The sequence below is a fragment of the Rhincodon typus genome, chromosome 7, assembly GCF_021869965.1.
Source record: "Rhincodon typus isolate 14 chromosome 7, sRhiTyp1.1, whole genome shotgun sequence".
In the NCBI taxonomy this organism is placed as follows: Eukaryota; Metazoa; Chordata; class Chondrichthyes; order Orectolobiformes; family Rhincodontidae; genus Rhincodon; species Rhincodon typus.
Genome location: NC_063338.1, coordinates 60,311,865 through 60,339,405, shown reverse-complemented (window position 1 = coordinate 60,339,405; position 27,541 = coordinate 60,311,865). Strand labels below are relative to the sequence as shown.

The following is a 27,541-nucleotide window of genomic DNA, read 5'->3' as shown; positions in this document are numbered from 1 at the left end:
TTTATGTATATATTAGAATTAGAATTAGCTTTATTGTCATGTACTTACATGAGTACAGTGAAAAGTTTACAAGTCACCACTAGTGGTACCACCCTAGGCACAGAGATACCTAGGTACAGATTCTAAAGTACAAATTCTTAGGAATAAATTAGAAAAATAAAGAAATATAAAGTTCAGAATAAAGCTTTCCAACCATGGTCTGCTGGCACCTAACCTCCAGCCTGCACCAGCCCTCACCTCCCAACCGCGCCAGACTTCACCTCAAAGCTGACGAGACTGGGAGAGCCAGGAGCCTGCTCGAGATTCATTTCAAGGCTGGGAGTCTGCGCAGAGGCCGGGAGTCTGAGATTTCTTCAAGCGAAGAAAGGAAAAAGAGAAAAAGAGAAATGGGATCATTTTGACTTTGCACCTGTGGGCTGCTGATTTTGAAGCTTGTCCACCCTCTATATTATGAGGGGTGAGCTTAGGGTGTTTGTGAAAGTGATGGGCTGGGCATCCAACATTACATGGCCCTACACTAAAAATACACTCAGTAGGGCATTCATTATCCCGCCCTACATTGATTTAACATTCATTTTATTCAAGTGTCTCACTTCTTAGAATTCCAGTTAACATTAACTACACTTGAATCCCTCATATGAACAGCAAATTTGAATTTAAGTTGTTATAAAGGAGAAACATTGTAGTACTGTAAATGCAAATAGATTTAGCAGTGTTTCTTATGTTCCTTGATTATTTTTAAAAACTATAAACACAGTGCTGTTTAATTTTATTAGACCCCTTTTCAAGTTGAATAACTATCATGTAAGAATATTATTCAGTACTTTTCACACAGCAGCCTGATAACACAAAAGATAATTTCTTATATGCATTTACATTCTTTAAGGTAGTAAAAGTGCATAATGATGTCAAGTACAGAAAAACAATACTAACAAATAATGGACAAAGGACTGGTGTTGGGACACCCAAAGGAATTGTGGTAGATCCAGCAAGAGGGTGAGTAGAATATTAGAGTAAATTTCAAAGTTATTTTGTAAACTTAAGGCGTCCGTGTGGAACTGAAAAATAATTTGGTTCTTATTTATGAGGTGCTGAAAGTTTTGCATGCTAAAATGTGGCATAATCCTAGATGATCATAAAAATCATTCAAGAATTTCAAAGTCTGAAGTGGGAAAGGACCAACTATTATATTAGCAAGTACCCAGTTGTTGGTCTACCTCTCCCTTCACAGCATAACTGAATCTGTTGGATGTATTAGTGTAAGCATTACTTGATTCATTCATTTCTCTCACCTTGAATAAATATACTTCCCTCTATTTTTATGTCTACCTCTTCCAAATATGAAGTTCCATTTCTTAAAGCATTTGCCAACCATTCCCATTGGATAGAATTTCAGTTTGCCAAATCACTTACCTATTAGATATTGTTTCATTAAGAAGCAATTACAAGATTGCAAATAGATTAATAACATATATAACCTCTTAAAATTTCCCTAATGTTTCATGTTCAGCACATGGAATGTTAGTGACCCATCTTTACATATTAACATCTTAGAAATTACTCTTTATACAGTCAGTCATGTTCATTTGAATTTGCTTACAATGTAAATAATTAAATTATACTGTTAAAATGTGAGGATCTTTTTACTTTAAACAGAGTCAATATAATTTTGTGATCCGACAAAACAAGTCACAATTTCAGGTGAAACATGACAGTAGCAGAATTAAAGATATGGCAACACACTTGCCACCTGCTCTTACTTGAATTCAGACTGCTATGATTTTGGGAAGTGTTGGCAAACATGTGAGAGTTGATTTAAATATGCACACAAAGGTTCTATGCTGCAGTCTTTCCTGAGACTATAATAATGTTGCCATTGTTGCTGGTACCTCTATGCTCAATTCTCAAAATGACTGAAGCCTCCATGTTATAGCACCCTGCACTTCCCACACTCCTCACAGGAGTTAAATTCCATATCCTGGTTTGGGTCTGCAGTAACATTGAACAATGCAAACGCGAGTGAAATGGACCTGGAGTTAAATTGATTGAAAATTGAGTAAGACTATGGTCACTACTATAGGAGTGTAACATGATTCACTGGTGAGTGAAATATTATGATTGTATTATGGTCCGAAGGCAATTTTGGAAAGTAATTATGAGTCTAAAGCATTCGGATTTTCCCAATCACTATGACCTTTGCAAACTTAAAATTTCACAAGTCTGCATGTAAACAAAATATATTGAATCACCAATACTCATTGCTATCCTGTGATCCTAATTCTGTTTCCTCAATCTGCAAGATCTCACAGAACTTAAACTCTGCACCTTCTGTAGCTGTAACACTATATTCTGCATTCTGTTCTATTACCCTGATGTACTTATGTAAGGTATGATTTGCCTGGATAGCACATAAAACAATATTTTTCACTCTATCTCAGTAAATCAAAAATAAGGAAATCAGTCATGGTGAGAGAGAGAGGGAGATTGTGTATTTGTCCTCAGCCTATTGACCACACATGGTGTGCAAATTGGCCATGCAAAAAAAAGAATGTTCCGTTTCATACAATGTTTACAATCCTGACATCTCCTCTGAATGCTGAAATAAAGCAATATCGACAGGTGAAGAAACCATTTGTTTTAGTATATTAATGCGCAGCATTCAGGAATGCACATGTACCAATTTTAATGATCTTTATAATTGTAAATTTATTTCAATCATTTTCAAACAAAAGTAGGACATTTTCAGAAACAGTTAGCATATGGAATTATTCATAAAATATTGCCAGGTTTAACTCACTCATATGCAAGATCTCTTGTCATACCTATGGCATTGGTGGGTAGCACAATGAACATGCTCCATGCTACATTTTTTATTGTCATACTTTTATTATTTCATGCTTTTACAACATCTGAAAACTATGTGTAAATCTATTTCAGGAAGTTGTACTGGACGGATCAAGGTACCGACAGTGGAATTCCAGCAAAAATTGCTAGTGCTTATATGGATGGCTCTAATCCTCGAGTTCTCTTCACTAATGACCTAGATCAAATAGAGTTCATTAGTATTGACATCAAAGCACGCAGGCTGTACTGGGCTGTGTCTGGTACAGGAGTGGTATGTATTTTTACTTTATGAAGGGCACATATTCATAATAAATGAAATTTTGGGCACCTATCAGTCTCCCACCCTAATAGATCATTGTTAACAGCCATTATTCACTCTGTTTCTCTATCAGTTCCACCAGATGATGCCTTTGTGCAATGAGCAATTCATTAAATTTTGTTACTGTTTTGATGGGAGGAGGTGGCAAAGAAAGAAAATATTTAAAAGATTTTAAGTAGGTGAAGCTATTTAACAATGTTTATAGCCAAGGTGTGTACACTTTATTCCATCATATGTCTTTTCAAGGAGTTAATTTTCCCGTCATTATTGATTGGGTAAGAATATTTGATAGTGATTAATGAGGTCTGAATTTAATGGCCATCATGGTGACCTTATTTACCGGATGGAATGCAAGGGTGAGCTCTGCCACAGCTATTTCTGGAGACTCAATGTGGTTAAATATCAATCAGGTAGTGATTTAATTTCAAAAGGTGCTGGCCAGCAGAGAACTGGTGGATCCTTAGTCCCAGCAGGACCTTGTCTTTGAGGAAGGCTGGGCATATCTCCTTCATCAGTGGTAGACCTTGCAAACAAGGGTTCACTCTGTGGGCCATAGAGAGCCGTATCAGGAAGTCCTCATCTCACCCTGAACCCACAAGGAGGCTGCCAGGGTACACCTGGTAGTTAATCCATGGGGAGTACAGCACTCCCGCCACCCCAAATGGTAATATTGACAATTTCCTGGTCTCTATTTATATTAGCGGATGTTAGTAATTAATAGGCTTGACAAGTCATATTATAATTAACATATTTTTATGAAGTACAATTAATGCAATTCCAGTGTAAATATCGATTCTTGTGTTGCCCCTATAGATTGAACGAGGAGATCTAAATGGTTTACACCGGATGACCGTGGTTAACCACCTTTCTCATCCTCGGGGTATAGCCATATACGAGGGCTTCCTTTACTATACAGATTCTGATTTTGAGATCATTGAGCGTGTGGACAAGATTACTGGTGAAAACCCAGTTGTCATGAGGAATAACATTGCAGGGCTGAATTGCCTCAGAGTTCACTTCAGAGACAGTGAGTAGTACCTGTAATTTTTTTAAAAAAATTCATCAACAGGGTGAGGGTGTCACTGCCTAGGCAGCATTTATTGCCCAGAGGGCATTTCAAAGTCAACCACATTGCTTTGGGTCTGGAGTCACATGTAGGCCAGACCAGGTAAGGATGGCAGTTTCCTTCCCTAAAGTACATTAGTGAACCAAATGGGTTTTTCATGGTCATCGTTATATTCTTAATTCCAGATATTTTTAATTGAATTCAAACTCCACCATCTGCTGTGGTAGGATTTGAACCCGGGTCCCTGGAAGATTATCTGGATCTCTGGATTAACAGTCCAGCGATTAATGCCACTAGGCCATCACCTCCTTGTACTAGCTGAGTGCCCAAATATTTTCTGTACAATTACTGTAAAGAAGTGAGATCCATCACGTATATAGAACTCAGCTGTTCTAATAGTTGAATTTCTAAAGTCATTTTAGCTAAAGCTTCTATATGATTATTAAACATCCTAATATAAATCAACTAACCTTATGTCTATTTATCTTCAAAGACTAACAAGAATGTGCATTTACATACAAATGATTTACTTCTTACGTGCAAACAATTTGTGCATTTGTCATTTGATGCTTTGCACTATGAAAATTAATTTATGAACTAGGAATAACTTTTATACAGTTATCTGTGACCTAGAAAGCATTGGAATCGTGGAAGTAGATTCAGTAAAACTTTGAAAGGAAATTGGACACATACTAGACAATAAAATAAAATGAAGTGGGAAAATAAAGAATTGGATTGAAGTCGAGGTGTAAGAGTAATCAAGAAGATGAAAAGAGATGATAGAGAACAGTTAAATATTTGAACTAAAGTTTGCTGATGAAGTATAATATTGTGTTGTATTAAATTGTTCACATTGGTAGGTGAGAGCCCTATAAGCGCTTGTATGCTATACTGCTTCTATTTATTTATTCTGAATCTGGGATATCACTGAAACAGATATTTTATTACTTGCAACAAACTTACTGATATAAATGTTTGAAGTTCATTTAATCATGATCAATGACCTCCAAATCAGCTGGTTGTAGATTTCAAGTTTTATTTAATAGTTCTTCAATGACAACAATATCACTCTAATTTTGGATGCCATCACGCAAGTGGAAAAGCAGCTCTAAGTCTTAAATGGATATTGCAGTTTTGGTAATTGGGTTTGTAAGAGGGATTATTGAGATCAACTTTCAAAATGTTGGATTTTAATTAAAAATCAATGAAATCGACATATTGCAGTGATGTGCAACTATATATTATAGATAGTCATTTCTTAAGATTTTAAAACTTCTGCTCCCACTTCAATCAGTTCCTTTAGCAGTCCCATATAAATAGTCTGAAACATGGCATTGTGCAATTTCATGATGGCATTAATTGGTCTGATTAAGGTGGAATTAAGTATTTGCTGATAGACATCTTTAAAATTACAGTCTGACTCTTAAGCAAGCATTTTTCTAATAAATTGACAATTGAAGATATCAGGAAGGCAGTAACTCATAAGATTGAATGTAATGAGGCAGTAGCCTAATCTTTGATTTTAGATTGTTATAAATTGCTGACAGTTTCTGTGTCATTTAGGTACCTTGATTTGGTAGATGTTTCAGACTTTGCCAGTTCTCCCAGGCTTGTGTATATGTGGTCATTAGTTGGTGTGCATTGTCTAACAATTATTGTTTATGATATTAGCAGACACATTTTGGCCATAATGTGTCATATGAACATGTTATTTCAAAGTACCTGTCAAAATATATTATGAAGTAATGCCATAGAAATATGTTAAGCATTTGTTCACTATACTTGTAACAATTGTATTAATTTTGAAATCAATCAATTTTTAGAATTACTTGTTGAAACATGAACAACATAAAAATCAGGAATAGCCAAGTAGGTTTTGCACCATTAATCTGTTATCTGATGTCAATGTGTAGGATGGATTGCCACTTTGACCCTTTTTCATCAAAGAAGGGAGCTCCACATTTTTAAGAGGAGAACCCGCTCAGGACTCCTTCTGAAATGTGGACGCATACTTCAATTTTGACACTTCTTTAATCATGTAGAACTAACAGAAGGAGGAATTCCACACCCCCATTCCACACCAGTCAGCTGCCGCATTCTGAAATTTAGAAGTGTTGATAACTATTTTGATAGCTGCATCAAAGGATAAGTATACAAGGTAAGTATTAAGTTCGGGTGCTGGGAGGAGCAATACCAGATAAGTAAGGGGGAATACTTGGCAGGTAAATGTGCCAGCTGGATAGGGTGACTTTCCAAGGTCTTCAGGCACAGGGGATTTGCCCAGTGGAAGGTTCAATTTCCTAGCCAATTCTTTGAGAGCCTGCTATGATGGGGATTCAATAAAGTCTCACTACCAGTGCAACTTCCACCTTTGCTGGCATAACAGCGGTCTGGCCAGTGGAAAATCCAGGCTCTTGTTTCAGCAAAAGCTTTTTAGAGTAGAAAATCTAATCATAGAGTCATAGAGCTGACAGCACAGAAACAGACCCTTCAGTCCAACTCGTCCATGCCAACTACATGTCCTAAATAAATCTAGTCCCAATTGCCAGCATCTGGCCCATAGCCTGCTAAACCGGTCCTATTCATAGACCCATCCAGGTGCCTTTTAAATGTTGTAATTGTACCAGCCTCCACCACTTCCTGTGGCAGCTCGTTCCACACATGCACCACCCTCTGCATGAAAAGTTGCCCCTTAGATCCCTTTTAAATCTTTCCCCTCTCACCTTAAACCTACGCCCTCTAGTTTTGACCTCCCCCACCCTGGGGAAAAGACCTTGTCCATTTACCCTGTCCATGCTCCTCATGATTTTATAAATCTCTATAAGGTCACCCATCAGCCAGGGTCATGGGTGGCTGGTTATGGTCTTGTAAGGGGTTTTATGAAAAGTGAGGATGTAAGTGGCCTGGAGAATGGGAGGAGTCTGAGTCAGGTGGGGCATTGTTCGGGACAGAACAAGTGTAGAAGAACCAACATAGACAAGGATGGGATCAGCAGAAATAGCAGAGTATGACAGGAATCAAAATGAATTGAGGGTGAAAGATAAGGGGGGCATTCAGTAGGAAAGTGAGATAGTCAAATGTACTGGTGTTTACAGTTAAAATGATGCAATCCACCTTTCAAAAATAAATCCACAGTTGCAGGTCCTGTCAAAAGTGCAACACTCAAAGTGGGAAGAGGCCTTTCTGGATGCATTGAGCTGATGCTTAGAAATGATGACTGACTGGAACAGAATCCTATTAAATATGAGAGATAGTAGGAACTGCAGATGCTGGAGAATCTGAGATAAGAAGGTGTAGAGCTGGATGAACACAGCAGGCCAAGCAGCATCAGAGGAGCAGGAAAGCTGAAGTTTTGGGCCTAGACCCTTCTTCAGAAATGCTTCCTTGATGCTGCTTGGCCTGCTGTGTTCATCCAGCTCTGCACCTTGTTATCTCCTATTAAATAGGAGTCTAGTGGAGGGAGAATCGTGCTCAATTGAGTTCTATTCCCAATGAACTTGCATTGATTCCAGAATTCACTGCATCACAATGAGAACCAATAAATGCAAACAGCCACGCGACATTGTGGGCTCATTGGTATCTTGTAGTGTCTGAAGTATTGGGTGAGAATGCTAGTGGCTCAAGAGTCAGATTTATTTATTTATTTGTCACATGTACTAAGTATAGGGATACAAAAGTACAGCGAAATGTACAGAAAGTTGCCATTCACTGGCGCCCACTTAGTTACAGAAAGGAGAATTAAAAGATTTAACAGAGCCAAAATGTAAGCAAGAAACAAAAAAAGTCCAGATCTCAGAGTCCTACGTCCCATTTCCACAATGGTGCATGCGCCGCTCCAGGCGCTAGGCACCCAGGAGGCCGCTGCTGCTACTGCCATGTGAAAGGCCCACACTCACCGCCATCGCCCCCTCACCGGCCCCGCTCTCACAGTCATTGCCCCCTCACTTGCCGCTCTCACTGCCATCAGCCCCTCACCACCATCGCCAGCTCACCGGCCCTGCTCTCACCGCCCACTGCTGGCCCCTCACCGGCCCCGCTCTCACCGCCCTGCTGCCCCCTCACTGGCCCCGCTCTCACCGCCCTGCTGCCCCCTCACTGGCCCCGCTCTCACCGCCCACTGCTGCCCCCTCACCGGCCTCACTCTCACCACCCACTGCTGCAGTTTCCAGGACTGGATCCCTCTAGTTTCCTAACTAGAAGATCTTGAAATAATAAGTGATAGGGGTTAAAATTGAATCAGAGATAGTAGGAACTGCAGATGCTGGAGAATCCGAGACAACAAGGTGCAGAGCTGGATGAACACAGCAGGCCAAGCAGCATCATAGGAGCAGGAAGGCTGACGTTTCGGGCCTAGACCGAGCAGGTTTATCATGCAAGGCAAGGGTATAATTGTTGGGTTTGAGCCTCATTGAAGGGAAGCTTAATATTGTCTCTGGGAATGTGCAAGGACATGCTTTAAGTACCCCAAGCAATGAGCAACGTTTCCCATCAAATGAATGTTTCATTGCAGGAACCTGTCCTCTGCCGCCACAGCTGATGAACATCATAGTAGGTTTTCTAGTTTCGGAGGCCAGAGGAAATATACTAGACCAAGGACTTGTAAGGAACAAAACAGAACAGGTTTGGTGGGTAATCTCGGGAAAATTATGACTGTTTGGATCAACAAACTGTATTTACAGTTCTGCTTAAACCAATACTACTTTAACACTGTGCATTGCTGCCCTTCTTCTGGCCATTGTACAGCTCAGGAGAAATCAGCAAGGAAGGATACGCGAGCAGCAGTAATAAATGCCTATAGTGAAGCAGCTTGCAGAGGTGCAGCAGTGCAGGGGTCACTGTAGAGATGTTGAGCATTAGCCAGAAACAGAGGAAACAGAGTGTACAGGAGGCACTTCAAATGACAGTAAATCACAGGTGCATGCCCCTCAGGATGTTTTGGGAGGTTGTCTCCTGCAGATGTCAGCGGTTGGATGAGGACCTGTGACTGAAAGGACTAGGAATCAGTCTCATGTCAGTTGCCTTGAAGGTCTCTGTAATCCTGAACCTCTTTGCAAATAGTTGATTTCAGGGCTGTACTGAGGACCTCTGTGTCATCTCAGTCAACTACTCAAGTGTATAAGGGAGGTCAAGATAATCTATTCAGAATGCCCAGGGATTTGAGAGGTTCCACTGGGTTGCAGATAGCCACCCAGCCAGCACAGTGTAATTTGCTGCAATATGAGATTTCAGGATGTGCGGTGAAAGATTGTACAAACATTGTCATTGGAGCTCCCTGGGATCAGTCAACCTTCTTTGCAAAAAGAAAAGAGTTCCACTCCCTTAATGTACACCTGATATGTGACAACACCAACCCAATACTCCAGGTTTCCTTTCAACATCCCAGGAACTCCCATAATTCCTACAAGCAGCTGAATATTTTAATGACCCTGATCAATTACGAGCTGCTGGGAGACGAGGGCTGCCCCCAGGAAAAGATGACACCAGTAAGGGATCCTCAAGCTGCATTGCTGTACATGCCTCCACTAAGACGTTCGTTGAGCAGATGATAGGACAGTTCAAAATGAGATTTAGATGTTTGAATACTCGGGTGATGCACAGAAGTATACTCCAGAAAAATCACCCAATGTTGCTATGGTGAGCTTCGCCCTACAAAATTTCAAACAACAAAGTGGAAAATGTATTTTAAGAGGAAGAGGTGGATGGCAGATGTCTGCTGTAATGAAGAAGGAGAAGACAATGGACATGATGTGGGCCCGGAGGTCATTTACAGTGAGAAAAATATCAAGACAGTAATGAGACAAGGCAGGTAGACTCATGAATAGATTCCAGACTGTATGAGCTACAGATACCTATCTTTATAGCCGTTATTTAAAAAAAAAAACACCTGCTGGCTGGGAGCAGGCAGCTCTCTACTTGGGACATACGTCATTGAGTTATTTAAGTTAAATTTTTTTTTTTGTTTCCTTCAACAAAATGAGCTGTGTTATTTTGACTATGCTGGTAGCTTGATCACTTTCGTCAATCTAGGGAGATTCAGCCTTTGAATTTATAGTTGCACACAACTTTACCTGAACAACAACAATGTTGTTGGAAAAGCTCAGCAGGTCTGGCAGCATCTGTGAAGAAAAAAATCAGAGTTAACGTTTCGGGTCCGGTGACCCTTCCTCAGAACTCGTTCCCTTCAGAACTTCAGACCCGTTCTGTGCCCTGATGACCATAGACACGCGATCTTGAAAATCACTTGTTGTCATACCTTAATAAAAGCAAAATACTGCAGATGCCATAAATCTGAAACTAACACAGGGAATGCTTGAGAAGCTCAGCACGTCTTGCAGTGTCTGTGCAGGGAAAAATAGAATTTATATTTTTGAGTTCAGTATGACATCTTCAAAATTCTTCTTTTGCTTCCATGAGCATTGTTAGTGACTGTGCCTAGTCTGCATTGGAGGTAGGGCAATTTCAAACGCACAGGTGACAAGTGTTGTGTGGTAATAATGTCACTAGTCAAGGGCCCAGGCTAATACTCTGGTTCATATACCACCACAGCAGCTAGTGGAATTTAAATTCAGGTAATAAAATCTGGAACATAAATTTAGTGTCAGTAATAGTGACCATAAGGTATGATTTGTCCAGATAGCAGGCAAAACAATACTTATCACTGTATCTTTGTTCAGGTGACCATAATAAATCAAATCAAAAAAATACATCTCGTTCACTGATGTCTATTGGGGAAGGGTATCTGCCACCCTTACCTGGTCTCACCTACGTATGTTCCCAGTCTCTCAGCAATATGATCAACTTTTAACTGCCATCTAAACTGGCCTACCAAGCACTTCAATTGTTTCAATCTCTTAAAAAAAAATCTCAAAAACTGAACAAAACCACTAGGCATCAACTGAGGTACTGGAAACAATAATGGCAGCCTCAGCTCTACTGATATCGCAGAGTCCTCATTGCCAAAATCTAGGGACTAGTGCCATAATTTGGAGAGCTGACTCACAGACCAGTCTTTGCTGGGGTTTGCCCTCTGAAATAAACATTCTGCTTGAGGCCAATTAGGGCAACAAATACTGGCTAGCCAGACATGCCCATATCCCCATAAAAGAGTTAATAAAAAGTTAATCCTATCTCTTAAAGAGCATGTTGTCCTTTACATTTGTGTATTGCCTATCTCTTATTCTGAGAATGTTTCACCTGGCTATGGAGACTCCAGTGAAGAGAAAGTTCTTGCATTCCTCCACCCTGCAGAGCCCAGATACATTTCTTTATTCCTCCTATGGATTGTTTCTCTGCTGTCTGCAATGTAGCAAGCGAGGGGTCAATTTGTTCCCTCTCACCTCATTTGACAATCTCTGAGGACTGAATATTCTTCAAAAGTGGAATTATGTCAGAAAGACAAAGTTAGGTGTACTCTACCTGAATGAATGCACTTTCAAAACAAGGTAGACAATTTAAAGGCACAAATAGTGGTACATGGGAATGATCTAATTGCCATTACAGAAACGTGGCTGCTTGGTAACCTGAAATGGAAACTTGAATATTCAAGGCTATTCAACAATTAGGAAAAACAGACAAGAAGGAATATTCACCATTCCCACTCATGCAAAAGCTCAGGTACATTTGAGCTCAGAGCCTTGTGATTACACCATAAAAGACACAACCCCCCACCCCCTGAGATGTGGCTTCCAGTTGCAAACTTGACTCTGGAGTTACACATCATGATGGACAATTATATCCTTAAATCTTCACCATGCCCATTTAGTTAGGGGTCAGGGAGGGGCAGCCACTTCCTGGGACCATCCCACCAGATTTTCAGCCAACTGTGGCAGAATGTCTGTCACTGATCCTTGCCTATCTGATGGCTTCTGCCCAGGTTACAAGTGATCTGTCCCATTGTGAGTCTTCAGAAGGGCTCAGAGTAAAATAGAAACCTGTCTGCCCTTGGAACGCTCAGTGAAAACTTCTAACAATCTTCCCAGTTTTGTTTCCTTCTGCCCGTTTAGGTATGTGGGGGCAGCCTTGGTTGGAACAATTGATCTTAACTCTGACCTCTGCCTTTTTTATGATGCATGGGCGTCTGTCACACACAAAATATGTAGTTATCTAGTTGAAATGTTTGGGAAAAAAATGCTCATTTTTGGGATTTTGAAATAATGACAGGCTGAAAGAGTGGGTGGAAGAACTCACTGTCTTGCCTTCCAGTTTTAAAAAAGAAGCTTTGCAGAATTTAAAATCTTGAATAAATTGCATAAATTAAAATCTTTATGTCATTGTTTGAACATTCAAAAAATAAAGCAATCAGTTCGAGTGCTTTTTAATGTAAGTTTAGGCACTGAAAAAAGTTTGTACTAACTTAGCTCCCATACTCAATTCCATGTAAGCTTGCATCTTGAAGCAAGTTATGAGGAAGTTGCTGTCTTGTCAGTTATCTACACGATTAAGAGTGGAATCTGCTAGAGGAATTGCTAGAGCTTAAACTGCATTTCAGTGTTTATGCCAGAAATGTTCATGTTAATGTAGATTCATGCTACCAATCAAAGAACTTCACAGTGAAGCTATGCACAGCACAACTCTGTTCTGTGCAGATGAGAATATAATACAAAATGACCTTTACTTTTTAAACCTAGACTATTGAGACACGAGCCAGACTGAGAGACTTGTGGCTTAAATGAACACCAGTAACCGTAAAACTTCTTCACGCTCTCGTTCAGGTTCATGTACTTACCTTGTGGTACATCCTGTTATTACACCACCCAAAATTTAAAAAAAAAAATTGAGTGTTACCAACTCATTCATACCAAATAGGCATTAACCAGAACAAGCAGCAGACTACCTCCGTTCTGAAGATCCAGTAAGGAGTGACCAGGGAAAATGGGAAAAGATGGTGGTGGGAAGAATACAAGCAGCATGGGCTTGAATGGCAGGGGCTACAGCGAGAAATTTGTCAGAACCGAGCAAGAAGTCGGGCTAAGCCTATCTTGATATTTGGGACTAACTCGCTTCATCCTTTAAACAAGTTCTAGGCAAAGCAAGCTTCTCTTTAGGCAGTCTATTAAGCAGATTTTTGTTTTTTAATGAACTGCACATCCCACATCGCTAATTTGAGGTTAATCATCCTACTGCTCACCGCAAGCAAACTAGACTCTGACTGTGAAGAGCCTTCTTCTTGATCAGCGTGAGCAGCTTAGCCCGACTTCTTGATCGGTTCTGACAAATTTCTCGCTGCAGCCCCTGCCATTCAAGCCCATGCTGCTTGTATTCTTCCCACCACCATCTTTTCCGATTTTCCTTGGCCACTCCTTACTGGAGTGGGCATGATCCACAGGCACCAGCTGCACTGACGCCTCAACGATTGACATTGGCATTTGATATTTGCCAACTCCTCAGGATTCTCATATCCCTCTCCAATCCACATTTGGGATGCTTAGGAAACATCGACCTGTGTTACAGGGTACACTAGCAACTAGCATTGAAAAACTGCTGCAAGGGCACTTTATGCACAGGGACAGATTGGATCAGGCTGCACATTGGGATGCTTGCTTGCTTACTGTCTTAGCACTCACTCGCTCACTTAGAGCCTACCTGCATGCTTTATCATGCGAATACTTTATCACACTTGGTACCAATTACTTTCTAAGAAAATCCAAAACTTCATATATAGACTCTCTAGCTCGAGCTGAGAAAAGATGAGAAATGCTTATTGCAAAAGATAAAGTATTTCTTATCAGATGAGCTCTGTATCATTCTGATTATAAGTTGAATTGGTAATGGAAGATTCAATAATGAATGTAAGAACAAGTATGAGTTGCGATTTACATTGTAAATTATATCATAATATGGGATTGCCAAAGCAAGAATATAAAAGTGCTTTTGTAAAAAAAAAACCTTTGAAAAGCATTGATTATATCAATTTTTATATTTCACAGATTAATTGGCAATTGGTTTTTTGTTGTTTATGGGAGGCCAACATGCATGTAGAGAGTACTGCCTGGTTAATTCTTCACCAGCTCCCTGGTTCTGACCCTGGGCTTATGTAGTGGAATGTGGTGTGGTGGAAAACACAGGAGGCAGATGCTTCAGAGGCAAAGAAAACTTTGATTTTTTTGAAAAACAAGCAAATTGAATATATTTACAGAAAACAAGAAAGTGAATATCAAAACCCGCCCTATCGATGACTGAGATCTGTCTCCCAGTTAACTTAACCCCCAGTTAAGACTTGATACAGTGCGTAAGTAGATACAGTGGATGACTGTTACTTATGCTAACAGGGAAAAGAGAGAGAGAGTGAGAGAGTACCTGCTGACTCGGAGTCCTATTCCACTTCCCTTCCTGAGGGAAGCCCTCCACCGTTAGCCCCGAACCCCACCTTCCCCTATCTATGACTAGTCAATCTGGGTTAGAGGGTCTTGATGACCTTAGGTTCACCTCTGGAGTGAAACGTGATTTTGACTGGCTCTTGTCCATAGTCTCTTGCCGTAGCTGGGTCTGCAGGAAGGGCCGCAAGTGCCAGTAACAGTCAGTCTAGTGGTGTCCGCTGATGTGGTTAAATGCGTGGGACCAGACTGGTGAGTAGCTTGGGTTCTCTTTCTTTTCTCGGTGGTCCTTGCGAACAGGTTGTTGTCTTGGATGGTGGTGGATGCTATTGGTGTTGCCCCGTCGGTGTCTTGTGTCTCTGGATGCCTTCAGTTGTCTCTGGGCGTTAAGTGGAGGTCCATGGTTAATTGCTAGTGTTCAGTGGTTGCAAGGGCTGCTCTCCTTTGTAAGCGATGCTTGCTTCTCGCTCAAATTCTCGAACTCCCCTCGCAGAGTCCACGTCAGAGCACACACCGCATTGGAAGCGGGGCACATTGCTGGTATTGCAGTGTTGGTATCACACTGCCCAGTGCTGGGCTCAGGTCTCCAGTTATACCCAACTGCAGGCCCCCTTATCTATCGAGCTATTGTTCCTCCTATTGGGGCTGAATGGGCTTCCTGAGCACTGGAGTGGATTTTCCGATTAAAGTGAATGGTTTCGATGGTTTTGGAATGTCCAGTATTTCCCTTGGATGAGTATTTGTTCAGGTTTGAGTAGTGGTGTGAATGTTTTTTACATCCATAGGTGGAACAGGTTTGCATGTAACGCCATGGTGTGGAATGTTCAGTATTTCTGTGCCTGAGCGCTGGCTGGAAAATTGAATGGCTTTGTACCTCTGTAGGCTCCAGAAGGTCCAAAGTTGTTGAAGTTGTTTGTTTTCTGCAGTCTGGCTTCCATTATTTAAGCTGGGGCATGAATGCAGGTCCCCTTGTTCAAGAAGGGGAGTAGAGACAACCCTGGTAATTATAGACCAGTGAGCCTTACTTCGGTTGTGGGTAAATTGTTGGAAAGGATTATAAGGGATAGGATTTATAATCATCTAGAAAGGAATAATTTGATTAGGGATAGTCAACACGGTTTTGTGAAGGGTAGGTCGTGCCTCACAAATCTTACTGAGTTCTTTGAGAAGGTGACCAAACAGGTGGATGAGGGTAAAGTGGTTGATGTGGTGTATATGGATTTCAGTAAAGCATTTGATCAGGTTCCCCATGGTAGGCTATTGCAGAAAATACGGAGGCATGGGATTGAGGGTGATTTATCGGTTTGGATCAGAAATTGGCTAACTGTAAGAAGACAGAGGGTGGTGGTTGATGGGAAATGTTCATCCTGGAGTTCAGTTACTAGTGGTGTACCACAAGGATCTGTTTTGGGGCCATTGCTGTTTGTCATTTTTATAAATGACCTGAATGAGGGCGTAGAAGGATGGGTTAGTAAATTTGAGGATGACACCAAAGTGGGTGGAGTTGTGGATAGTGCGGAAGGATGTTGCAGGTTACAGATAAGCTGCAGAGCTGGGCTGAGAGGTGGCAAATGGAGTTTAATGCGGAAAAGTGTGAGGTGATTCACTTTGGAAGGAGTAACAGGAATACAGAGTACTGGGCTAATGGTAAGATTCTTGGTAGTGTGGATGAGCAGAGAGATCTCGGTGTCCATGTGCATAGATCACTGAAAGTTGCCACCCAGGTTGATAACGTTGTTAAGAAGGCATACAGTATGTTAGGTTTTATTGGTAGAGGGATTGAGTTTCGGAGCCATGAGGTCATGTTGCAGCTGTACAAAATTCCGGTGCGGCCGCACTTGGAGTATTGCGTACAGTTCTGGTCACCGCATTATAGGAAGGATGTGGAAGCATTGGAAAGGGTGCAGAGGAGATTTACCAGGATGTTGCCTGGTATGGAGGGAAGGTCTTATGAGGAAAGGCTGAGGGACTTGAGGCTGTTTTCGTTAGAGAGAAGAAGGTTAAGAAGTGACTTAATAGAGACATACAAGATGATCAGAGGATTAGATAGGGTGGACAGTGGCAGCCTTTTTCCTCAGATGGTGATGGCTAGCACGAGGGGACATAGCTTTAAATTGAGGGGTGATAGATATAGGACAGGTGTCAGAGGTAGGTTCTTCACTCAGAGAGTAGTAAGGGCGTGGAATGCCCTGCCTGCAAAAGTAGCAGACTCGCCAACTTTAAGGGCATTTAAATGGTCATTGGATAAACATATGGATGATAATGGAATAGTTTAGGTTAGATGGGCTTCAGATTGGTTTCACAGGTCAGCGCAACATCGAGGGCCGAAGGGCCTGTACTGCGCTGTAACGTTCTATGTTCTATGTTCTTCCTTTAGTTTCTGCAAGCTATTCAGACATCTGCTCCTGGGCTTGTATATTTCCCAGTCTGTCCCAAACAGCCTTTTCCTGGTTCAGTTGCAGCCCATGGTTTCTGGAGTCCCAAAAGTTCAATGAATTTAAACCATTGTAATTTCCACAACTTCTGTCTTCAGAGGGTTTTAAGTCCAGGGTATGTCCCCACCTTAATTGCAGAAATGACTTGCCTGTAGAACAAGGGTGTTGCACTTCGAAAATGAAATTGTTTGTGAACATTTGGAATATCATGACATTGGAAGTACTACACTCACAAAAGTTAGTTGTGCTTTCATTTTATTTTCAATTTCACTTAGGGTCAGCTGGTTCCTCCAATGGATGCAGTAACAATATTGGAACGTGCGAACAACTGTGTCTACCCAGACCCAATGGAGCCTATACTTGTGCTTGTAATACAGGCTACCATATGAACCCAGATAACAAGACCTGCTCGTCCTTTGATTCATTTTTGATTGTGTCCCAGCTATCTGTTATCAGAGGATTCAACCTGGATGCAAATGACCATTCTGAAGCCATGGTACCAGTGGGTGGCAGTAGTAAGTACAGTATCCTTATTCTCAACCAAAAAATGTGTTGTGAACAGAAATGTCACAATATGGTATATTTTTATGGTAAACCCTGCATTTTCTAGTAAAAATTTCAAAAATTGTCCCGCTAGTGTTCTTTCATTCTTTACAAAAATGTTAAAACATGATGCACAGCCTGCCAAAACTATGTGAGAAAATGTTTTAAAGACAAGCGAAGTTATGATGTTCTTTAAATGTGTGTTATGCGATACTTCATAAAGAGATTAATTAATATAAGCAAATCTTCATTAGCATGATTCATATAAAAGACCTGACTGTGCTCTTGATCAAGTATATGACAAAAACTTGGAATTCCACATGCAAAATCAACTGGAAATTATGGAAGATTGTGACAGAAGGTATACTCATTCCTCTAATTTCTCTCAGACATTGCTAGATATGTAACAGTATTCTATTACTTGATTTGGCTAATTGTTTCAAAATTCTTTATGAATTTCCTGCCTCGATTCCCAGTTTATGGAAGCACTCTAACCCCAACCATGTCCTAACTCAAACTGGTTTTTCATGCTTCTTCCCTTCCTCATTCACATTAACATTTCTTCTACCTTTTCTTTTTTGTTGACACACATTTTCCTTTCTCTTTCCTCATTCCTCCTATTCTTAATTCATACTGTATCCTTTCTCCCTACTTAATGAAGCAATCTTTCTGACTTTTCCTTTCACCACTGCTGCTGCCTTCTTTTGAACGCTGCTACTAGTTGGGGATATTAATCAATATTGTATGTTTGTGCAGAACTAACTCATCTCACAAAATTACCATTATTAAGTGTTCCTACGCGTAGCATCCAACATTAGGTGATGTACATAATATTTAACAAAACAGTTTTATTTTAAAATTTGTTACAGACCAAAACAACCTCCCCCAAAATATGCAATGGAGACTTTAACTTTTATTTTATTTTAAAGGCAACTGTAAGGCACTGTGCTCCAAATATGATTTGATTGGTCCACCACTAAGCTTTAATCAAAACATGCTATTCTTACAATGCAATTAAAATGCAACAAAACAAAGAGTCAATATAATTTTACTCTATTGATATAGTAACAAGACAATGTATTGTTTGATCACTAATCATCAAACCAATATAGGCTGCATCCAATAAACACAACCTTTGCCAAAATGCAGTGCCACAAAACAATTATTATTCTCACATGCAGTCCATCTCCAATCCAAGAGAAAGAAACACTGAAAGAAACAATCTGTTCCTTCTGAGATAGTAGGAACTGCCGATGCTGGAGAATCTGAGATAACAAGGTGTCGAGCTGGATGAGCACAGCAGGCCAAGCAGCATCAGAGGAGCAGGAAAGCTGACGTTTCGGGTCTTCGTTTCTGGTTTTCTGAAGAAGGGTCCAGACCCGAAATGTCAGCTTTCCTGCTCCTCTGATGCTGCTTGGCCTGCTGTGTTCATCCAGCTCTACATCTGTTCCTTTTGATTTCTAAGAGGCAATTGCTCTATCTAAACCTTCAATCTGGCAGCAGAGAGAACTCTCGCTGTCTGCTCCAGTACCTAACTAACAAAAAGAGACAAACGAAAAGCCAAACCAAAGTCCTCTGGGTCTGTGTAGGCCTGACACCCACCTCCCCTCCAACTCATGAATCTTTTGACTGAAAAAACACCCAGGGAGAAATGCAAGGCTATTTGTAATGTGCCTGCTGAGAGGAGACACCTCGGCACCACTGTGACAAAACCCATCTGCAAAAGAAACATTTCTCTTAAAGGCACAGTATAGTCACAAATTAATGATAATGTGAATTGCCAATCCTCAGATTCATGATTTTAATTGAAAGTTTTATGCAGTTTGACCAATGTTGTGACTGTAGAACCATATCTCTGGGTACTTTGTGGCAACATATATACAAATGTCTAATCTGAAGACAAATCTATTTCATGCCCTTTCACCTGGAACTTATGCAATTTTTGATCTTTTTACCACAAAAGAAAATCTCAAATTAAATTCCTATCAAGGATTTAATGATAAATGGCTATGAACACCATCTGCTTGAAAACCCCAAATAAAACATTAATGAATCTGTTACATTTACAGCTCTGAATATTTCAGGTGTTTAAAAATTAAGTAACATCCAAATATTTCCCAAGAAGTGTTACTAGGCTCAAAATGTTAACTGTTTTCTCTCCTCAGATGCTGTCAGACCTGCTGAGTTTCTCCACCAATTTCTGTTTTCATTTTAGGATATTTGGGTTGGATTTCCAGCTCAAATCATTCCAAAAGTTCATGTGTTAGTTTCGATTCAGAGTTTTCATAGATCATAGAACAGTACAGCACAGGAACAGGTCCTTTGCCTCACCATGTCTTTGCTGACCGTCATACCATTCTAAACTAATCCCATCTGCCTGTGCATGTGTCTGTCTAAATGCATCTTAAACACTGCTATTGTATCTGCTTCTACCACCTCTCCTGACAGCGTGTTCCAGGCATCTACCATCCTCTGTGTAAAAAAAACTTGCCTTGCGCATTTCTTTAAATTTCTTCCCGCTCACATTAAACCCCTGCCCCCTAACATTTGACATGTTCATCCTGGGAAAAATACTCCAATTATTCACCCTCTCCAAGCCCGTTGTAATTTGTGTATACCTCTATCAGGTCACCCCTTGTCAGCCTCTGAGGCTGTAGTGAAAACAATCCAAGTTTGTCCGATCTCTCCTTACAGCTAACACACTCCAATCCATGCAACATCCTGGTAAAACTCTTTTGCACCTTCTTCAAATCCTCCACATCTTTCATATGATGTGGGGACCAGAATGGCACACAATACTCCAAATGCAGTCACACTAAAATTTTATACAGCTGCAACATGACTTGCCAACTTTTATACTCAATATCCTGATTGATGAAGGCAATCATGCCATATATCTCCTTTACCACCTTATCCAATTATGTTGCCAATTTCAGAGAGCAATGGACTTGCACCCCAAGATTCCTCTGTATATAAATGCATCTAAGGGTCCTGCCATTTGCTGCATACTTTCTTCTTGCATTTGATCTCTCAAAATGCATCACCTCACACTTGTATGGATTAAATTCCATCTGCCATTTCTCCGCCCAACTTTCCAATTGATCTATATCCTGCTGTGCCATTTGACAACCATTCTCATTATCCTCAACTCCACCAATTTTTGTGTCATGTGCAAACTTACCAATTGGATCACCTACATTTTCATCCAAATCATTTGTAGATATTACAAACAAGAGAGGCCCCAGCACTGATCCTTGCAGAATACCATTGGTCACAAATCTCCAGTGAGAAAACTCCTCTGTATAACAACCCTCCGTCTTCTATGGCTAAGCTAATTTTGTAGGCAACTAACCAACTATCTGTGGATCCCATGTGATATAATGTTGTGGACCAGCCTACCATGAAGGACCTTGTTAAATGCCTTAATAAAGTCCATGTAGACAACATTCACTGTTCTACTCTTATCAATCATCTTCGTCACTGTCTCAAAAACGCAATCAAATTTGTAATACAATACCCTCTGCCAAGCAAAGCTATGCTGACTATCCCTAATAAGTCCATTCTTTTCTAAAAGTAAATAAATCCTGTCCATAAGAATCTTCTCCAGTAAATTCCCAATGCTGTGGTAAGGCTCACCGGCCTATACTTCCCTGAATTATCCCTGTTGCCCTTCTTAAACAAGGGAAAAACATTGGCTATTCTCCAGTATCCTGGGGCCTAGCCAGTGGCTAAAGAGGAGATACAAAGATCTTTGTCAAGACTTCGCAAATCTCCTCCACTGCTTCCTTCAGTATCCTGGGAAAGATCCCATCAGGCCCTGGGTACTTATCTTAATGTAGTTAATGTTTCTCAAGACACCCAATACCACCTCCTTCTTACTATTGACATGCCCTAGAAAATCAACATATCCAGGCTACCTCACCAATCTTATTATCATCCATTATTATCTTTCCCCTCAGTTAATATTGATGCAAAGTACTCATTAAAGATCCCACCCACTTCCTTTAGCTCTACACTTCAATTTCTCCTTTGTCTTTGCATGGATCTACCCTTTCTGTAGATACCCTCTTGCTGCTAATATACGTATAAAATGCTTCGGGATTCTCCTTAATCCTACTCGCCCAGGGCATTTCTTGGCCCCTCTAAGTCCTCCCAATTCCTTGTTTAAGTTCTTTCTTGCTTCCTTTATATTCCTCAAGGGCCTTGACAGATTTCAGTTTCCTAAATCTTACATATGCTTCCTTTTATTTTTTGACTAAACTATCAATATCTCTTGGCATTCAGCATTCCCAAATCTTGCCATCCTTAACTTTCATTCTCACAGGAACATGCTGGTCCTAAGCTCTGGTCAATCAACCAACTAAAAGACTCCCACATGTCAGATGTGGATTTGCCCTCAAACAGCTGCCCCCAACCTAATTTCTGTAGTTCCTACCTAATACTGTTGTATTTAGCCTTCCCCCAATTTAGAACTTGTACCCAAGGACCAGTCTTATCCAATCCATAACTACTTTAAAACTCAGAATTATGATTACTGTTTTCAAAATGCTCCTCCACTGAAACTTCAATCACCTGACCAGTCTCTATACAAGGTCTAGTACAGCACCTTTTCTAGTTGGACTATTGACATTTGTTTTTTGCAAGAAACCCTCCTTGATTCACCAAACAAAATTCTGCCCCATCCAAACCCTTGGCACTAAGGTAGTCCCAGTCAATATTGGGGAAGTTAAAATTATACACGTACATCTTTCCGTGACTTGCCCACATATCTGTTCCTCTATCTGCCGCTGGCTATTGGGACACCTATACTATAACACCAACATAGTGATTGCATCTTTCTTATTCCTCAGTTCTACCCATATGGCTTCACTGGATAAGGCCTCTAAGACATCCTTTCTTAGTGCAGCTGTGACATTCTCCTTAAACAGTAATGCAATTCCACCACCCCTTTTACGTTCCTTTCTATCATTTCTAAAACCTCTAAAATCTGGAATGTCGACCTGACGGTCCTGCCCTTCTCTCAACCAAGTTTCTTTAATGGCTATAACATTGTAGTTCCATGTCCTAATCCAGTCTCTAAGCTTATCTGCCTTACTGGCTATACTGCTTGCATCAAAATAAGTATACTCCAGACCACCAGTCTTACTGTGTTCATTAAATTGGCCCTATCAGTTCTTCCTATTAGACTTACTTGACTTAACCTCTACTTTCTTCTCAATCACTGCATATGTGGACCTACTGCTCTGGTTCCCAAGCCCCTGCCACTCTAGTTTTAACCAAGTGGCACTAAAAAACGTCCCTGCAAGGATATTGGTGCCTCTCCAGTTTAGGTGCAAGCCATCCTTCTTGTACAGGTTCCTACTACCCTGGAAGAGAGCCCAATGATCCAGATATCTGAAGCCCTCCCTCCTACACCAGCTTTTCAGCCATGTATTCAACAGTATTATCTTCCTATTTCTAGCTTCAGTAGCACATGGCAGAGGGAATAATCCAAAGATTACAACCCTACAATCCTGCTTTTCAACTTCTTACCTAACTCGCTAAATTCCCTTTGCAGGACCTCACCTTGCTTCCTGCCTATGTCATTACCACTAATATGGACTATGGCCTCTGGCTGCTCACTGTCCCCTTGCAGAATGTTCAGAGACGTTCTTGACTTTAGCACTAGGAAGGCAAAACACTATCCTGGAGTCTCGCTCACGGCCATAGAAATGCGTCTCTGTGCGCCTGACTGTAGAATCCCTTATCACTACTGCTCGCCTACACTTCGATCCTCCCTGCTGTACAATAGAGCCAGTTATAGTGCGACTGATCTGGATGTTGTTGTAGCTTTCCCCTGAGACCATCCCCCCACTAAACAATGTCTAAAACTGTACACTTCATTGAGAGGGGAATTATTCCAGGGGAATCCTGTACTGCCTGCCCGCCCCTCCTGACGGTCACCCGTTTATTTGGCTGAACCTTTGATGTGACCATATCCCTGAAACATCTATCGATAAAACTCTTAGCCTCCTGTATGCTCCTCAAAGAGTCCAACTGCTGCTCCAACCGATCCTTGTGGTCTGAGAGGAGCTGTAGGTGGATACACTTCCTACGAACATTGGTGTCAGGGATATTTGACTTCTCCTTGATCTCCCACATCTCAGGGATTCTTTGTTTCTTTTGCCAAACCAGGAATTGTGCATTTAAAACAAGTCATATTTTTATTTTTTCTTTTAGTGCGCTTTGCCCTGCATGTGGATGTACATATAGCATCGGGATTTATTTACTGGTGTGAATTCAGTACAGCAGCTTCAAGGAATGCTATTCGGAGGATTAAACCTGATGGATCTTCCTTCCAAAGTGTACTAGTTACAGGAATTGGTCAGAATGGTATTCGAGGAATTGCAATAGATTGGGTAGCAGGTCAGTGCCTGATGAACTTTATATTTTCCAACTTTACGGTAATCACCTGTAATTTTTGTGTGCTGTATTAAAAGAAATCTGTAAATAATATAAATATAATATTAATATAAATAAAAAGCAAAAGAACTGCGGATGTTGTAAATCAGGAACAAAAACAAAGTTGCTGGAAAAGCTCAGCAGATATGGCAGCATCTGTGAAGGAAAGAACAAGAGTTAACATTTCGGGTCTGGTGATCCTTCCTCAGAACTGAGGAACCGGACCCGAAACGTTAACTTTGTTATTTCCTTCACAGATGCTGCCAGACCTCCTGAGCTTTTCCAGCAACTTTGTTTTTGTTCCTATATTAATGTGGCAGATTTATGGAATACATCCCAAGATGCCTCACAGGAGCATTGTAAGTCAGCGCAATAACGGGCTATCAGCTCAAATGACTAAGAGCTTAGTTAAAAAGGTAGATTTGAAGGAGCATCTTAAATGACAAAAGCTGCACAAAGAAGTAGAGAATCATAGTCAGGGTATTCTAAAACTTGGGATCTGGGCGACTGAAGTATGGCTGCTACTGATCACAATTACGAACAGGGTTGTGGAGATCAGAATTAGAGCGTGCAGATATATCAGATAGCTCTGGGCTGTTGGAGATTGTAAAGATTGGGAGGGACAAGGCCACAGAAGATTTAAAGAAAATGATATGAATTTTAAAATCAAGATGCTGCTTGGCATGAAGCTGAATGAAGGTCAGTAGACACAGGGATGGTAGCGGAATGGGACTTGCAATGTGTTAAGCTATGGGCATCAGATTTTGATAACCTGAAGTTTCTGGAGGGTAGAATGTGGAATACTAGCTATGGGCGAGTTAGAACAAAGATAACAGAGGCATAAATAAGGATATTACTGGCAGATGAGCTGTGACAGGAGTGAAATCAGACAATTCTGTGAATATGGAAATAGGCAATCTTAGTGAGTGCATAAATATGAGTTGGGAAGATCACTTCAGTGTTAAATGCTTTAACATAGTTGAGAACAGACTCCATTAATCTTGGACTGTTACTCGGAGAACATGATTTGTTTGTTGCAAACAATATCTTATTTTTGTAAATAAGAAGAAAATAATTTGAACATCTGCAAAATAAGAGAAATCTAAAATCTGTTGATACATGCTAATATTTTGGTCAAACTTTTGCTAATGTAACAACATATTAATTATTAATGAGTTCTGGCCTTAATAAATAGATGAAAACCTGAAGGAAACTATTTCACAGCCTTTCCAGTATAAAATCCTGTTACATCTTTGAACAGTATTAAATACTGTAGTTATAGATAAGTATTCACTGTAGTTATAGATAAATCAAGTTTCCCTTTGGCTGTGTATCATCTCCAGATCGAATTTCTGTGATCTATGGTCCTATCTCATTGTTATTTTCTTATTTCTCCCAATAATGATATTTGCAAAACACCAAGTATCAAAATTCAGGTTTTGAATTTGCTTTCTCTATTTTTGATCAAGCTTTTATTGGATTTCCTTCACCATCTTGTAATTGTAGAAACCCTTCCATATAAACTAAATATTCTTACGTTACCATCACTGCTAAAACTGACAGGAGAGGCGTGAGTCTACCTTTTGGAGATAACTGTCATGATGTGTGTATTTCACAATTAGTATAGTTTAACACCTAGCACGAAGCATTTTAAAAGTGCCTAAACTGTCAGGTTTGCTGTTAAGATTAAAGCTTTCTTAATGCAATACTAAGAATTGTTAGTCACTTGATAGTACAGAATCTGAGCAGTGTTAAAAAAGACAAATGCAGTTAGTGTTTTATCTTGCACTCATCAGGACAGATGCAAGAATGCCAGATTTCAAAGCAATAATTTACTCAGCGTGCAAAAAATGGCACTAATTAGTTTGCCAGCAGCGTTTGGTTGTTTGGGACATCAACTTGGGGGAGTTGCCCCATAAAGTTCTGTTTAACTGCAAAAGATGTAATGCCTGCATAATGAAAATATTTAGCCTGTTGCGAGTGTAAGTGAGCCATACTGCAATCCCTAATAATAACCTTCGATTGGTATTCTTCTGTCTGCCTTGAGGATTGCAAGACAAAAAGCTTTGACGATGTCTCTTTTTTTTTAATTCAACAATACTAGGAATTAGTTGTCTGCAAAAGGGAAGCTGCATGCATGCATGCAGATACTAATATAGCTCAGGTATGCTGACTCAACATTATACTCTTCTGACCAGAAAGTGTAGTTTAACAATAGTCTAGTGTACATGTTACTGTTGGTGTTTGATGTCTCATCCTTGGTGATATACAGCTATTTTACTTCATAATAAGTACCTTTTTCAGTTGAACATCATGATTCAAATTTAGCCTGTGCTATATTTCAAAAAGAAAATAAAAATAAACTTTGTATTATACAAAATAGTTAAAATGATCAGGAATGAATGATGATATTAGAATCACTCAATGATTTAATTTGTAAGTGACTTGGATTTATATCTCTGTGATGAGTGTACTGAACCCCAGAATAATTCAGCAGTGCAGACTGATTCTAGTCTGCAATTGAACCCAAAGCTTATAGGTTTCATAGAACCAGCTATTTATCCTTTAGAATATATGATATATGTTTCTTTTTTTACGTAATACAGGCAATCTCTATTTCACAAACGCTTTCCAAACTGAGACATTTATTGAAATTCTCCGTTTGAATACCACTTTTCGTCGAGTTCTCATGAAAACATCAGTGGATCGGCCAAGACATATTGTAGTAAATCCAACGATCCGGTATATCTTCTGGGCTGATTATGGTCAGAATCCTAAAATTGAGCGGGCTTTTCTTGATGGCTCTAACAGAACTGTCTTAGTGGATGATGGTATTGTCACGCCACGAGGTCTAGCTGTTGACCACACAAATAATTACATCTACTGGGTTGATGACGCCCTCGACCTGATTGCGAGGATCTCACCTGATGGTGCTGAACATGAGATAATTCGTTATGGCAGTCGGTATCCAACCCCATTTGGAATCACTATCTTTGAAAACAGTATGATTTGGGTGGATAGAAACTTGAAGAAGATTTTACGTGCAAGTAAAGAACCTGGAAACATGGAACAACCTTCTGTTATCCGGGACAATTTGAATTTGTTAAGGGATGTGGTAATGTTTGATAAAAGGATTCAACCAACATCTACCCAGCAAGTTAACAATAACCCTTGCTTGGATTCTAATGGAGAATGTGCCCAATTTTGTTTCGCATTGCCTGATTTGCAAGTGCCAAAATGTGGGTGTGCCCATGGTAGGTTGGCTGCTGATGGGAAACATTGTATGATCGTCACTAATGATTATTTGATATATGCAACAGAAGGTTCCATTCAGAGTCTTCACTTCGATACAGCTGACCATACACGGCCCTTCGCAACAGTGAATGTATGGTGGACTGCAGTGGCACTTGACTATGACAGCAGTGACAACAGAATTTATTTTACACAAAGTTTTGGCCGAGGGCGCAGCATAATCAGCTACATCAGTCTTGACAATGTTTCTGCTTCTCCTACACAGGTGATATCAGGTAAATACAACAATCTCTTTATACATAATAATATGACTGTTAATTATACCAGA

General features: G+C 40.3%; 1 protein-coding gene across 1 annotated transcript in view; it reads left to right on the top strand.

Moving 5' to 3' along the window:
• The window catches only part of lrp2a (low density lipoprotein receptor-related protein 2a), a 286,554-nt gene that overhangs the window by 135,661 nt on the left and 123,352 nt on the right, over nt 1-27,541 (top strand). Inside the window, exons 29-34 of the mRNA XM_048599223.1 lie at nt 887-996; nt 2,938-3,115; nt 3,977-4,190; nt 17,253-17,492; nt 23,740-23,925; nt 26,568-27,488. Coding sequence (XP_048455180.1) covers nt 887-996; nt 2,938-3,115; nt 3,977-4,190; nt 17,253-17,492; nt 23,740-23,925; nt 26,568-27,488 — 1,849 coding nt within the window. The remainder of the gene's footprint in view (nt 1-886; nt 997-2,937; nt 3,116-3,976; nt 4,191-17,252; nt 17,493-23,739; nt 23,926-26,567; nt 27,489-27,541) is intronic.